The 13,378-nt window shown below is 39.3% G+C and overlaps 2 protein-coding genes across 2 annotated transcripts in view; one reads left to right on the top strand and one right to left on the bottom strand.

Annotated features, from left to right (window-relative positions):
* The first annotated feature begins 208 nt into the window (after positions 1-208).
* tmem267 (transmembrane protein 267) lies at positions 209-4,263 on the top strand. Its single transcript, XM_008423846.2, has 3 exons — positions 209-320; positions 3,354-3,819; positions 3,904-4,263. Exons 2-3 carry the CDS (start codon positions 3,412-3,414, stop codon positions 4,237-4,239), a joined length of 744 nt encoding a protein of 247 aa, XP_008422068.1. The 5' UTR covers positions 209-320; positions 3,354-3,411; the 3' UTR covers positions 4,240-4,263.
* The window catches only part of il11ra (interleukin 11 receptor subunit alpha), a 47,460-nt gene continuing 38,345 nt past the window's right edge, over positions 4,264-13,378 (bottom strand). The window contains exons 7-12 of the mRNA XM_008423845.2: positions 13,145-13,308; positions 12,878-13,022; positions 12,401-12,487; positions 9,697-9,799; positions 9,480-9,593; positions 4,264-8,769 (exon numbers count right to left, since the gene is read on the bottom strand). Of these exons, the coding sequence (XP_008422067.1) occupies positions 9,515-9,593; positions 9,697-9,799; positions 12,401-12,487; positions 12,878-13,022; positions 13,145-13,308 (578 nt within the window). The 3' untranslated portion in view covers positions 4,264-8,769; positions 9,480-9,514. The remainder of the gene's footprint in view (positions 8,770-9,479; positions 9,594-9,696; positions 9,800-12,400; positions 12,488-12,877; positions 13,023-13,144; positions 13,309-13,378) is intronic.

The raw sequence follows: 13,378 nt of genomic DNA, 5'->3' as shown, positions 1-13,378 counted from the left end.
AAATATACATTGTTGTGCTCATATGACCCAGGTTAGTTTAGTTAGATATTTGAAAAAATTATATTTTGTATATATTTTATTCAAATTTTGTGCTTTATCCATATGGCCTGTTTTGTCCCTATTCTCAAGAATCACTATTTAATGGTTCTTACAGCAATATTCACAATCCTTCCAAATCCGCCATGTTCCACACGCTGTGCTTATTATTCCATCAATGACCAGTAGGAGGCAGCAACGTGATGTGTGGAAGACTCTTGCAAAACACAGCAGAAGAAGACCCGGAAGCCCTAGCAGCAGGGTATTTGACGCTGTGCTATGGGGTGAGTAACTTGATATGTTTCAACTAGTTGCTCTTAATCGCTACCAAGTGATAAGATAAACAAATGTTAAATATTAGGATGCGGTGTGAGACGAAGCGCGTCATTCGTGAAGGAGACTGTTGACTACATCCACCGCTGACAGCCGCTGTCCGCCGCCTACACAAAGCAACATCTTGTTCATCACCGCTAGCTCTCAGTCAGCGTCACTAATGTCACTGTAGCTCGATAAAATGCGCTTTATGGACAAATATTTGTGTCCAGCTCTCTCTAACGTTGATATGTGGTTGCAGGATTGACGACGAGGCTGGGATATAAATAACGGCTAATTATTTTTTCTCACGCACTGTGGATCTTACCGYCAGGCTGTTTAACTGTGGGAATGAATGAGGCTGTCCCACATTTCAGTCAGTTACATCAGACTCGGAGACATTTTCTTCCATTCCCTCAGGGTTTACTCTGACATGACTGAAGCTGTTGTTTGAGCAATAATGGTTTGCTTACAGCGCCTTGCAAATGCATAMCCATGGATTGAGTTATATAATACGTATCCACGAACTTCATTGTTTCTTATTGGGAATTAATGTGATAACTGACAAAAGGTTGATGTATGATTTTAATTTATGGCTGGTTAACGGNTTTTTTTTAGTTCCCTGCTAACTGTCAGGCCAATTTTCCTGTGGCCTGATTGTATTTTGAACGGACACTTTAAGGCATCCATATTATTATTGTCATGTTTGACTGATTTCATTACAGTTTWAAGAGAGCAACTATGTTTGCTCTTGCATAAAGTGCAGAAAAAAATGGCAAAGTAAAATTAGATGTGCATTTCTAGATGTAAGAAATAAATTTCATATACTAAAACAGTGCTGAATAATTCACCATGACAAGTTATAAGGGAATTATTAATACAGATTAAATTCTTATTCTCAAAAGGATATCTTTGTTTGTTTTTTTCTGAAGATTGAGCATAAAAAATAAAGCATTTACAGGTAATCTTGACTAGATGTGAAGTGAACTAAGCAGTATTAACACAAAATTTTYCCATAACATGCAACATAGTGATGGGCTGTAGGGGTGTGTTGTAAGGTATCATGGAGAYAATGCATTTCTCTCCTGCTGGGTCTATTGTAACCTGGGAACTTTTTAAGCAAGCTGAATCTTTTCCCTTTTCTGTTTTTGGATTGAAGAAGTAGATGTATTGATGTCCCTTTTCCACTAGAGGGCTCCTGGAGTTTTTATTACTGCTAAAAGTTTCTTAAGTGTTAAGTTTTTAAAAAATAATGCAAAAACGATTGAGGGAAAGTTAGATTAAATTTGCTCAGCTTGTTTTATATATTTATATTTAAAAGCTAATCTCTTTATTCCATGAGAGAATTGGCTTCGTATCTGTCTCGTTTTGCTGGTGGCTTAATTAATATTTGATTAACACACATCCTTCATGTTTGTTGAGATACTCTGAACATCTGTGGAGAAAGATGGGAAAGATGAGATGTGAGCACTGCAAGTGTTTTTGTCACACACACCTCTGCACCGGTGCATGTGAAAAGGTGGTGTTTGTGGTATGAATGTAAATAAGGTAGGAGTCTTTAGTGTTGAGAACATATGTAGCACAATATGTACCTATTGCTAGTGGTGTTCTTTTATTTCAAGAAAATATATCCTGCAAAAATATTATCTTTATATATTTTTTTTAGTTCCCTGGTGAGTTCAAGGCCCATCTTTTTGTGGCCTTAGGGTATCTTAACTAGACACTTTAAGGCACCCATATAATTATTGGCAGGTTAAGACWAGTTATTTTACATTTGAGTGATTTTATTACCGTTCTGGGAGAGCAACTTATGTTTGCTCTCCCAACATACATTAAATTAACAGATTAAATTCTTATTCTAAAAAAAGGTACCTAAAAAGTTACTTACAAAGAGATATGTAATGCATTTCTTGACTAAAACCTCACATTATGTTCAAAGTAAAATATATATTTCCTGTAAATACTCAAATATTGCTTGAGGGGACAAAAGTCACTGCATTAAAGACCTTAGAGAACTTTTTTTTTTTTAAGTTTCCAATATGAATTAATATGAACCAGTGATGTTTCAGTTAAGTTCAGTACTGGAACTGAGCAGTTTCAGGAATTAACCTAAATTATTCTAAATGTTGTAATGTTGTAACTTGTTTTTTGGATCAATGCCATTTTGTGCAAATCGGTTTTCTGAAAGAAGTAAGAAACATGTAAAGTGAAAATAAGATAAAAGCAAAAGCGCATTCTGTTGAAGTCCCTTCAGACTCCTTTGTGTCTCAGTATTAATGTACTGAGACACATTAATACTGTGTCTCAGTACAGGACTAGAAACAGATGCTTTCACTTWAACAATGGTACGCTTAAACTATTTGACATTTAAAAGAAAAAAAGAAAARAAAATCCAAAGTTATGCCCAATTCCTTAGACTTCTGTACTTGTGATTCATATTTGAACATTATAAAANTTGCCATGTTTTTGAGAATCACCTCTTTGGTGCTGGAATTCGAGTTGAAATTAGACTTGAAAGGAGGGTTGGAATTAGGGTGTGATTAAGAACTCTGAGTTGGTGGRCGAGCGCTTTTTTTTATTTCTGAAARCAAAAACTTGAAGAGTGACTACATAAAATATGTAAAAGATAAGAAAAAGTAGTTGGATGGTATGAAGTTTGAATGGTGTTTCCAGGTTAARGTATTTGGAAATRGCTCTGAAGGAGCGCAAAGTTTGTAGCAGAATCTTTCAGAAATGATGGGATGTTTCATTCATTTCAGTGRTGCCCAAGGTGATCACAAAAAGCTGAATTTTTCAGAAACCGTAGATGACGTCAATACCAAAAGACACCAGCATTTACACTAATTAGGAGCGTACATTTCTGTGGAGATRGGTCTTAAATGAYATTCACAATTGTCTCAARTTTGAGTTGGTGAACCCTGCAGAAACCCTGCTAMGRTGTTYTTCTGCAGTTTCTGTTTCATTCCACGGGTTGAATCCTTCCTTTCTCTCTCCCTCTTCTGCAGTCTGCCTTAACCTTGCTGATCTCCTCTGACGATTGGCTCCCCTTAGCCACCTTTTGACATGCAAGGCTTTTACTCCAAGCTCAACTCTTCCCCCTCCTCGTCTCCCCTGCTGGGGGTGGGCCTCAGGGCGGACGGCGCTCGGGTGCCTCTCAGCTTGGCCGTGGAGGCGGAGAAAGCCCAGGCGCTCCTGCAGACGTTCAGCTCCGCCTCTCTGTTGGCTTCRGCCGGACTCGGGGTGTTCTGCGTGGTGGCGGATCACGCGCTCCAGCTGTCCGCCATCCAGCAGCACCTGTGGCTGCGTGCTGCCTTGGACAACGCCACGCACGGATTGGTGGGGCTGTGGTCGTGGGCTGTTGTGATCGGACTGAGGAAAAAGAGTGATTTATATGAAGTGCTGCTGGCAGGACTTCTGGCATCCATTATAGACTTGGACCATTTCTACATGGCTGGATCTTTGTCTCTCAAGGTCAGAGCTGTGCTACTCCTCGTGTCTTTTTAGGCCAAGTGAGACCATATCAATAATCTAAAAGTATCTAATTTCCTCCTCCAGGCTGCCGTGTCGCTGCCCCAGCGGCCTCCTCTCCACTGCTCYTCCCTCATCCCCGTCATCTGCCTCACCCTCCGCTTCCTGATGTGGCTTGGCCGCCTCAAAGACGCTTGGTGCTCGTTGCCATGGATGCTCTTCATTTCCATGACGTCTCACCACGTGCGGGACGSCGTGCGCCATGGCCTGTGGGTGTGCCCGTTCGGCAACACGGCGCCCGTCCCCTACTGGCTGTACGTCAGCACCACGGCGACACTTCCGCACCTGTGCTCTGTGCTCATGTACCTGACGGGAACCAGGGACGTGATCTCGACCAAACACGGCGTTGCGATCGACGTGTAGATGCGTCGGCTATCCCTGGNAAAAAAAAAAAAAAAAGAAAAAATAAACTATTTACATCTGAGCGAGGATGCCTGAGTGTACTGAGCTTGTAAGATTAAAAACCAACAGGCTCCATACAGTATCACACTGCAGAGGGATAATGAAATAATTCTGTCCACAGAACCAGAGAAAACACCACCAGAGTGAAACAGAAATACACCCATAGATGCTCACGATGTAGAAACATAGCAGATAGCCGTCAACCTCAAACCAGGGGAAATAAACGACAATGATGAGCACACAGAATCCATGCTGAGAATGTTTCAGATCCAATCTGCAAATATGACTTTTTTTTTCCCAGAACCACAAACACAAATTCATTAATTTCAGCAAGATGTCAAAATTAGGGGTATATAGTCTCTCTGCTTTTCATTGAGCAAGTTTTTGCCATCTTCCAAATCCAGTTTGATCCATATTATGTAAATAAAATAAAAAAAATAAAAATAAAAATTCCGAATATTAATACAAAATTTAAGGGAAGAGGTCAGAGAGAAAAGCTATGGTTCACTTGACAGGACAGAAATAAAACAAGTCCTAGAATTAAGCATGTCAGAATAAAAGTGATTCACTATCCATACAGTAAGTGTACAGCAACACAGCTTCATGTAACTGGGGTCAAAGACACAAATACATATCGCAGGAAAGGTTCTGCAGACATGAATTATACTCAGTCAGTAGAGCCAGTTCTAAACCTAAACTATGTGCTGTTTGGATTGAYTTAGAGTGCCTGGCAGAAGTATTCACTAATGAAACACYAATACATTTTATGTCAAAAAGTTTATCTGGTCAGATGAGATCAAATTACGCTTCCTTGAGTTACGGCGACATTTAACTGAAGTTGAACTGAAAGCATATCCATGTGTTCGAATGATTATATAGAAATACTCTTGCAAGGCACGGTACCACCAGCATTCCCTTTTGAGAGTTCAAACGTCAGAGGCAAAATCTTTTCACCAATTCTCGAAAATATTTGTCAATTTGTGACTGAGCAAACCATGTCTGCAAACCTACCCCCATGAACAGGTTTATAAACACCACATACACTTTAACATCCATTATCTGTGATATACAGTGATAATATACAGGTAATCTTTGCTGGAATCCATGCAAAAAAAAAATATATATATATATATATATGAAGTTAGCTTTAGAAAACATACAGTCGTCAAACTGGAACAATTTGACTTGGATGCACCCTTGTGTTTCTAAAACTAGAATAAAAAAAAAAAACCTTTACATTTGCAGAATAGAATCAAAGGATAAAAGAAAGAAACACAAACATTGAAGGAGGAAGTAAAGGAGAAAGCTGTAAAAGAGGTATTTCAGAACTTTAACATTTTTGTGAGTTGGTGTGTAGAGTGAAAGCAACCCTTGTCAGTTTATCTTGTGCACATTCAGTTATATAAACTTTCACTGACAAGTTGACGGTTAATTAACACAACATCAGAGTTTATCAATGTGACAAAGCTGTGCAATCCTCACCAAAAAAAAAAAACAACAACCATAGGTTCCATTAATGCAGTTGAAGTGAATCTCCTCACCCGGTCCCTGCCTTTACCGTGTTCCTCAAAAAGTGCTCAATGTCTTCAGCATAACCAAAACCCGTTCATTTACGGTGGTGCTCAAAACCASAAGCTAACATCCGTCGTAACTGTCCACAAGCCACCTCCCTGAAGTAAAAGGAGCCCCATGTTGAAAATGGAAATAAGCTGCAATGCAAATATTTGGATCCCACTAATATGATCTGCTATATGCAAACTGTCTGCATCCTCTGGCGTTGACAGAARGGGTTAAACAGCAGAAACTATGACTATATGTGTCAGACTGTGACATACTGTAGCTCTTTACTAGACTTCTAATGGAGATCATCTCAGTTTTACTGTAAAACAAAATGCTTTGATTTCCTTATCCTTCTCTTGGGGATTATATGTCTAATAATTTAATTTTGTATTCAACTATTTTAACATACATAAGCAAAAAATGTAACCTTACGTAGGATGTTAAACTTTCTTCTCTTTCTTTCTTTAGATGATCTTTTTCTTTAATAACAGCTCCCAGGATTTACTAGGGYCCCTTTAGACTGGGTTAAAACCATCTCATGGTCTCTAAAACCCTCATGATCACTCAGACTGGGTCGTGCCAAATCCTCCCCAGATTTCACATTTCAACTATTTTATTACTCTGCTCACAATTTGTTTAATCTCTGTCTCTCTCACCACTCTATATGTGAGGTTTCTGCACCTCAACCTTCAGTTTCAGCCTTATTTTGGAGAAGGTGGCACCACAATCGTTTATGTGGTGTTTGCATGTCACGATTTTGTATTAACCTTATTGGCTTCTGCTTAATCTTCCTCCTTCCCCCTACTCATCGCCAGCCTCTTCCGAATCAAACTTTTCTTCTGTGGTCAATATGCTTTCTCAAAGGTGGTAAATCGATTCACCTCCTGATCCGTCACATAATCTTATTTCAGTCTTTATACAATCTGAAAAATACGCTGGTCAGCAGAACACGATGCAGTTCATAACACTGAGGATAGAGAGCAGCAACTTTGCCTGTATTACAATTGCTAACTTTTCACTGCTGCCTGAATAAGAAATGTGACACAAAGGTTAGCAGGAATTTTCTCTTTAAGATTCATCAGATTCATATTAATGAGAAAAATGCTGGGTGCTGAAAGCACACATGCCTTGAGATCTCAACTGATCAATTTGTATGAAATGAGAAAAATGTAAGTAATTGGTACTGGAGGGTTTATGCTTGCAATTAACTTTTGTGCAACTATGAAGTGGCTTCTGGTAACCTGGGGGATATTTATTTATTTTTTAATTCAGCAAGAAAAACAAAACTTTTTGCACAAGGTGTATATGCACMATTTGGAGTCGTGTGCACTTCTCCACAGCTGTGGAACCTTGTTTGATRCCGAGTACAAAACTATATCTATGCTCAAGGTGGAAGTGTGTTTATTAGCATGGAGTGTTTGCTTAAGCTGCTCGGTGAGATCCTATCGGTTCCAGCCTCGTGTGAATAGCAGCTGCTCTGCAAAGTAATAAATTACTTGAGTTTGAGTAGAATTAGGTTGTAGGCCAGTGTCTCAAATTCTGATGACCAAACCAACTGTGGTGCACAATGCCCACATATCATGAACAAGGTTACCAATGCAGGACTCCTTCAAGTAACACTGAAGGAGTCATGACGTTAAAATGCAAAGACCATTTAAACGTCATGTTCTGGTTTTAGTACAGTTTAAAGGGGCCCTAAAAAAGACTTGATATTTATTACACTATGCATTTCYTGCTTTATTTCCAAATTGTCTGCAAAAAGTGAATATTTTTGATTAGATTTAGATTTCCATTGACTTTTCAGTTCAGTTTCAATGGGTTCAACTTGTGATGGAATTTAATGGTGTATCAAAAACTCTCTAAGATCTTTTATATGTGACTAAGTAAGTGACGTCTTAATGCTGGTGATYTGTGAAAGGCCAGTCTCTCCTCTTTTCCTTCTCAGTCTTTCAGTCACATAAAAACAAAATTGTCCATGGATGGATAAAATACATAAATGAACAAGAAAATACATGTACTGTACGTGACAGACAACATAATGGGGTCATGCAACGTAAAACCATTCATGCAACATATCATGGYATCATGCAACATAAAATCGTTCATTATAAACCAGATAAAGTCCTTACTACCCAGCATTTCCTCCTTGGCCCTCATTCTTCAAAACGCAAAATTCTCCCTCAGGTCCAAAGCAGGTTACAGATTGTTTTCTAATCTCCCGTTAACCCCACCCCCCTCCGCCACCCCCCTCCAGCAGAGGCTGTAATGCCCATTGTTGCTGCTTTGGCATCAGACGCACTCACACAGACTGGCAGAGCTTCTGCTTCCTTCACAGCATTGAGTCAGTCAATGTAAGAATGATTGTGTTTATTCACACAGAGAGACTCATAAAATAAATGAATGAAATGGAAATGTTTTGGTTGGGGAGAAAGGGCCAAGCCGTTCCACAATAAAAATCCTATCTTTTTGTTTTTGGCAGCTGAATTTCTTGTCCTATTTTGTTGGTTAAAAAAAAAAAAAAAAGTTCAAAAGGCACAAAGAGTCAGTCCACCTGAAGCAGCATTGGTTGTGAAAGTAGAATTGTCATGGTGCTGTGTTGTGTTATTTTTCGTTCCTCTGAGGAGTTATCGCGGCTTAAGTAAGCAGAGTTTGGTCGCAGGTTTCTCCTGGCRACTCTGTAATGCATTGTGGGTAGTGCAGTTAATTGGATGCCACTGAATAAGTCCAGCRAGGCTCCCAAAACTTTCCCCTGCAGTCATGTGGTAAATATCGAAAAATTCTCCGTTCCACTCTTGTCCCCCGTTGTCCTGGAGGTTGGATGGAGTAATGCTCTGTTCATCATTCCAGCTGAAATTTCAGCATGTCACAGCGGTGTGGCGAAGATGTTTACTCACTGCTGAAGCTGACAGGTTGTGGACACTTCAAACAAACCTGAGAAGAAAAACACACATATATAAAAAACAAAAAAGGGTGAAAAAGGGAGAAAAATGCAGCTGCAGAAAACATATAAATCACAGCATAATTTGTTTGAAAGCATGTATTTAAAAGGCAGAGATAAATGGAAGATATGCAGGCGTACGTAGTTATAATCTGTGTTTTTGTGTGTGTGTGTGTGTGTGTGTGTGTGTGTGTGTGTGCCAGCCTTATAATCAAAAGTTGGCAGGCTATCTGAAGGGTTGTCTCAGAGATGTTTATAGCAACTCTTTGAACCATATTGCATCGTAGTAAAGCAGAAAAAACCACCAAAGTMTTCTCATTGGCTAAGCATGCTTTTGATGATCATCAGTGGAGCTATTTAAGTCACAGTAAAAAGCATCCAAAATAGGATTTTAATTGGATTCAAACATGTAGGCTGCTTCTTTTCAAAACTCGCAGATGAATCCGGTAAACAAACTAAATAAAAACAAATGTCTGTGACCTCCACTGTCTTTCCAATATAAAACGGTTCGCAAAGGTTTTCACGAGCCTTGAACTATTTCACTTTTTGGTCACACCATGATTTTTATGCTTCCATAAAAATCGAATTTGATTGGATTTCGGTCTGGTCTTTGTTTGCATACCCAGGTGTAAAAAGTTAAATATTTCCTTAAAGAAAAGAGAATGAAAGAAAAGAAAATAAGAGAAAAGAAAGGAAAACTGACCTTGACACATTAAATGCTGTGAGGTAAGAGTCTCATTAGATTGGCATAGATTTCATCTTGACCATAGAGGCGAGTTCTTGTTTGGTTGCATGTTCCCGCCGTTTCTGTCTCATCCTAGAAATAATAATAAAATAAAAAAACAAAATAACACGTAAAGTCTCGGTCAAACATACAGCTGTGATCCGTTCTGGGTTGTGTGCGTGTCTTTGTGTCTTACCATATGACAAAAATAAGGGAAAGGACGGTGGTAAGTATGAAGATGGAGAACAAAACCAAGAGGATCACCAGACCCAAATTACCATCATCCTCTTGTACGACACCTAATGTGGGAAGAAAGTGGGGGGGAGGGGAAAAAAAACAAAAGATTTAAGCAAAACAACATATTGGGGGCATACCAGGCTGGAAGACGCAAAGCAGCAGAAARCTGATGAAAACGAAGCAGCGTGTGACTGAGGAAAATTAGGACAACAAACGGATAAGAAAAGCCAGTGGGTGTAACCGAGTTTGAATAAAAACAGAAGAGATTTYGCAAATTTCTAGTTTGTTGTTTATGAACTTAACAGTCTGCCAAAACACTGATGATGCGTTGCTGGATGTAATTACTCCCGGGTTAAAAGTCAACCTGAGGATTGCTGTTCCAGATTTGACAAAAAAAAAAAAACAATCACTGATTACACTTTTATGGGGGAAACAAAACTCTTTTATGGACGCAAATGAAATAAAAACAATTGAAATGCGTTATCAACATTTTATATGCAGACTGAAAAAAAATGAAAAATGAAAAACTGATTTTCCCTGCAGAAAATCAGTTTTCAGCTTGTCTTTTAGTTCCACTCACTTTCATACTCCCTGGTCTCTTACATGTGGGTGTTTGTGTACACTTGCAGGTTCCCTGCATGTGTACAGTTTAGAAGGGATAATTGCWACTGCAGGTCGCTTTCAACTCTGTTTCACCCAGATATATGGATGCTTCTATCTAGGATCCAAAAATCACATCGAAGAACACGCTGTAGGAGCAATGTACTACAATTATATATAATGGAGGATAGGACCAAACAAGAGGTACATGTTTGGTCTTATCTAGACTGTAATGACTGTAAATAATGCCCTCTGAGCTTTCAGCTGCATTAATGACTGATTAGACATTTATATGCTGCCAAAACAAACACAAGAGCTATGAAGCAGATTATCCTGCAGTTTTCCTTGATATCAGGCCAATAAATAGTTAAGAATGTAAGACCCAAAACAAGAATGAGGAGAAATGACACAAGCTGTGCACATCCTCTCTCTACCCAGATCATGAAATACAGTCACACATAATTAACAGTTCAGCCAAAAAGCAAAAAAGTTTGGAGAGACACACACACACATATTATAAGAAACTAAAAGAAAGCTACAAAGTACAAAAGTAAGTTTTGAAGTAATTCACAACCTTTGAACCCTTCCACCCTGGAACATTTCTACAGTTAAATACTGTAGCATATTTTCTGGTGATTATACAGGGAGTCTGAAAAATGATATGACACAATAAGTGGAAAGAAAAGTGGATATAGTTTAAAAAATGTTCCACAAAATAATGTGAAAAGCACACATTTATATTCAATCTGTGAACATCTCACCCTATGAGATGTAAAAAATWAAAAAAAACAGCCCCCGACACTGAAAGTCTCCCTGTAGTTCAACAGCAGACATGCATTAGGCCCCACATCATTGTCCAATCAGAGATAGCACAGGGTGGTTCCCCACCCTCTGATTGGCTGTGGTAGACCGTGTCAATGTTGTGTACTGCAGCAGGCTAGGCTAGTCAGATAAACAGAGAGGCTGTAGAAAAGTTAAGGCCTCAGTCATCTAAAAATCATCATCATAATCTCAGGATATGTGTGTCAGAGCTGTGGAGGATGTGGGTGTTCTAAATCTTGATGTTTTGGTTTTGTCAGTCTGGTTTCTGCATTACACTGATGATAATAATAGTGTTATATTTCTCCCCCCAACCTAAGAGCACAAGACTTTTCTGAGCGCATGCATCTGTGTGATCAATCACCCTCCATATCCTTCCTACTGCATTTATTGTAAATACCCATAAGATGTTCGGCCTTTAAAATATTTGAACTTACATTTTAAAAGTTCTTACATCGCTTCATTCATTCATTTTATCTTGACAAGTCCTTGCTTAGATTTTAGCTCACTGAACCACTTCGAACCCTTTTTCAGTCACTTTATGTTTGCTAAGTTGTTAATCATTCATCAGTAAATATTGCCGTAGTGAACAGTGATAAAAAAAAAAAGCAAACTTGTAAAACTGCAATGCTTAGTGTGATGCAGTTGAACAACTCAGTTTTGTGCTGGTGAGAAAAAGCTGGGCACACCAGCGCAGCCAGTGCAAAAAGTTAGTCCAGAGGTATGCAACGTGATCCTGGCCCAAATCACGATGCTATTTGCTCACTAACATTCCTTAGCAAATCTCCAAGGCCTTTACAGAATAGCTGCATTTATTCATAGACACAACTAGATACTAAATGCAAATAATCAGCAAAGTTTTCAGCCTTCTATTTTAAAAAATAGTTGACAAAATTATGTGTAATTTTCCATCCTCTTTACAATTATGTAAATACCAAGACACCATTATCCTGAGAGGCTTTTTTGTAGGAATTTCTTGCGCTGCCTACATAATTTTAGAAAGAGTTTAAACAGCAGGAAATGTGATTCACCTAATTAAAAAAGCATGTGGAAAACACAGAAAGAGTAGAGGCAGTGCTCGAGCTCTACATTTAAAATACTTTTTAAGGATAATGGTAATGAGGAAATTGTATAAACGTGATGACAACTGGCATCACGTTTATACAACAAACACCCGGTTTGTTGCCGAGGAACAAGACTGCMTGCCAGGGGTCTGATATTTTAAAGAGACAARCGGGTCTTACCGTGGGTTTTGGAGGTGAAAGTTTCAGGCGGCGTGCTGAARAGATAGATATCATCTGGGTCATCTGAAGGGTGAGTGGTGGTGCCGGCTGCAACGCAAACAAACAGATGCAAACTTTGCCGTCAATGTACCGAATCCCGTGAMTCAAACCACAAAAGAAACCTACAGTCAAAGTTAATTATACTWAATGAAATCTGTACGYGTTTCTGGCTGCGCATCAAACACAAGTAATTAGAACCGGCTCATTTCCAGCACTTCACCGTTCATCCAGTTTTATTGCGWCCCAGTTTTCTATCCCGACATTGTTGTCTCGAGTCCAACTCTCTTAGTAGATTTGATCTAATCAACGTTTCTTTCATAGTTTCTCAAAAAGTTACAATATCGCATAGAAGGTTTCACTCATTATTTTGACMAGTCAGCCCATATATTTTCATTTGTCACCAAAAATATCCATGAAATATCCATTAATGTGTCCCACCTCGCCAGGGCGTACGGAAACTCAGGGCGCTCCATTCACTCCACTGGCTCTCCGGGCTGACGTCGTCGCGGGCCCGAACCTGAACCTGGTTGCTGTGGTACGGTGTGGCGTCGGGTATTTCAATTGAATTCTCTTCTGTCATCATCTGTTTTTGGAGAGACAAAACGATGCTACTGATGGCACAATCATAGCGCCGAATACAGCAGGGGKGGCGAACCAGTTCGGCATTAAGAGCCTATAATGTGGGCRAGGGTTTGATTGGCTTACCTCTGACCAGTGCATGGATCCCTGTGGTCTGTATCGAATATGAAATCTCAGGGGAAAGAAACGGTCCTCTGGCCAAGAYGACGGATTCTTCCATGTAACCCATAACTTTGATGGATAACCTTCCACTTCCTCTATGAACACAGACCGKGGAGGGTCTGGTTTCACTGMAAAAGCACAMACAAGTAGAAAGTTAGAAAGTGAATAACTGAACAAACAGTTTTATTTCTTTTTTTC

This window comes from Poecilia reticulata, linkage group LG12 (assembly GCF_000633615.1).
Source record: "Poecilia reticulata strain Guanapo linkage group LG12, Guppy_female_1.0+MT, whole genome shotgun sequence".
In the NCBI taxonomy this organism is placed as follows: domain Eukaryota; kingdom Metazoa; phylum Chordata; class Actinopteri; order Cyprinodontiformes; family Poeciliidae; genus Poecilia; species Poecilia reticulata.
Note: the sequence above shows the minus strand (reverse complement) of the source record. Positions and strands in the feature narration are given on the sequence as shown.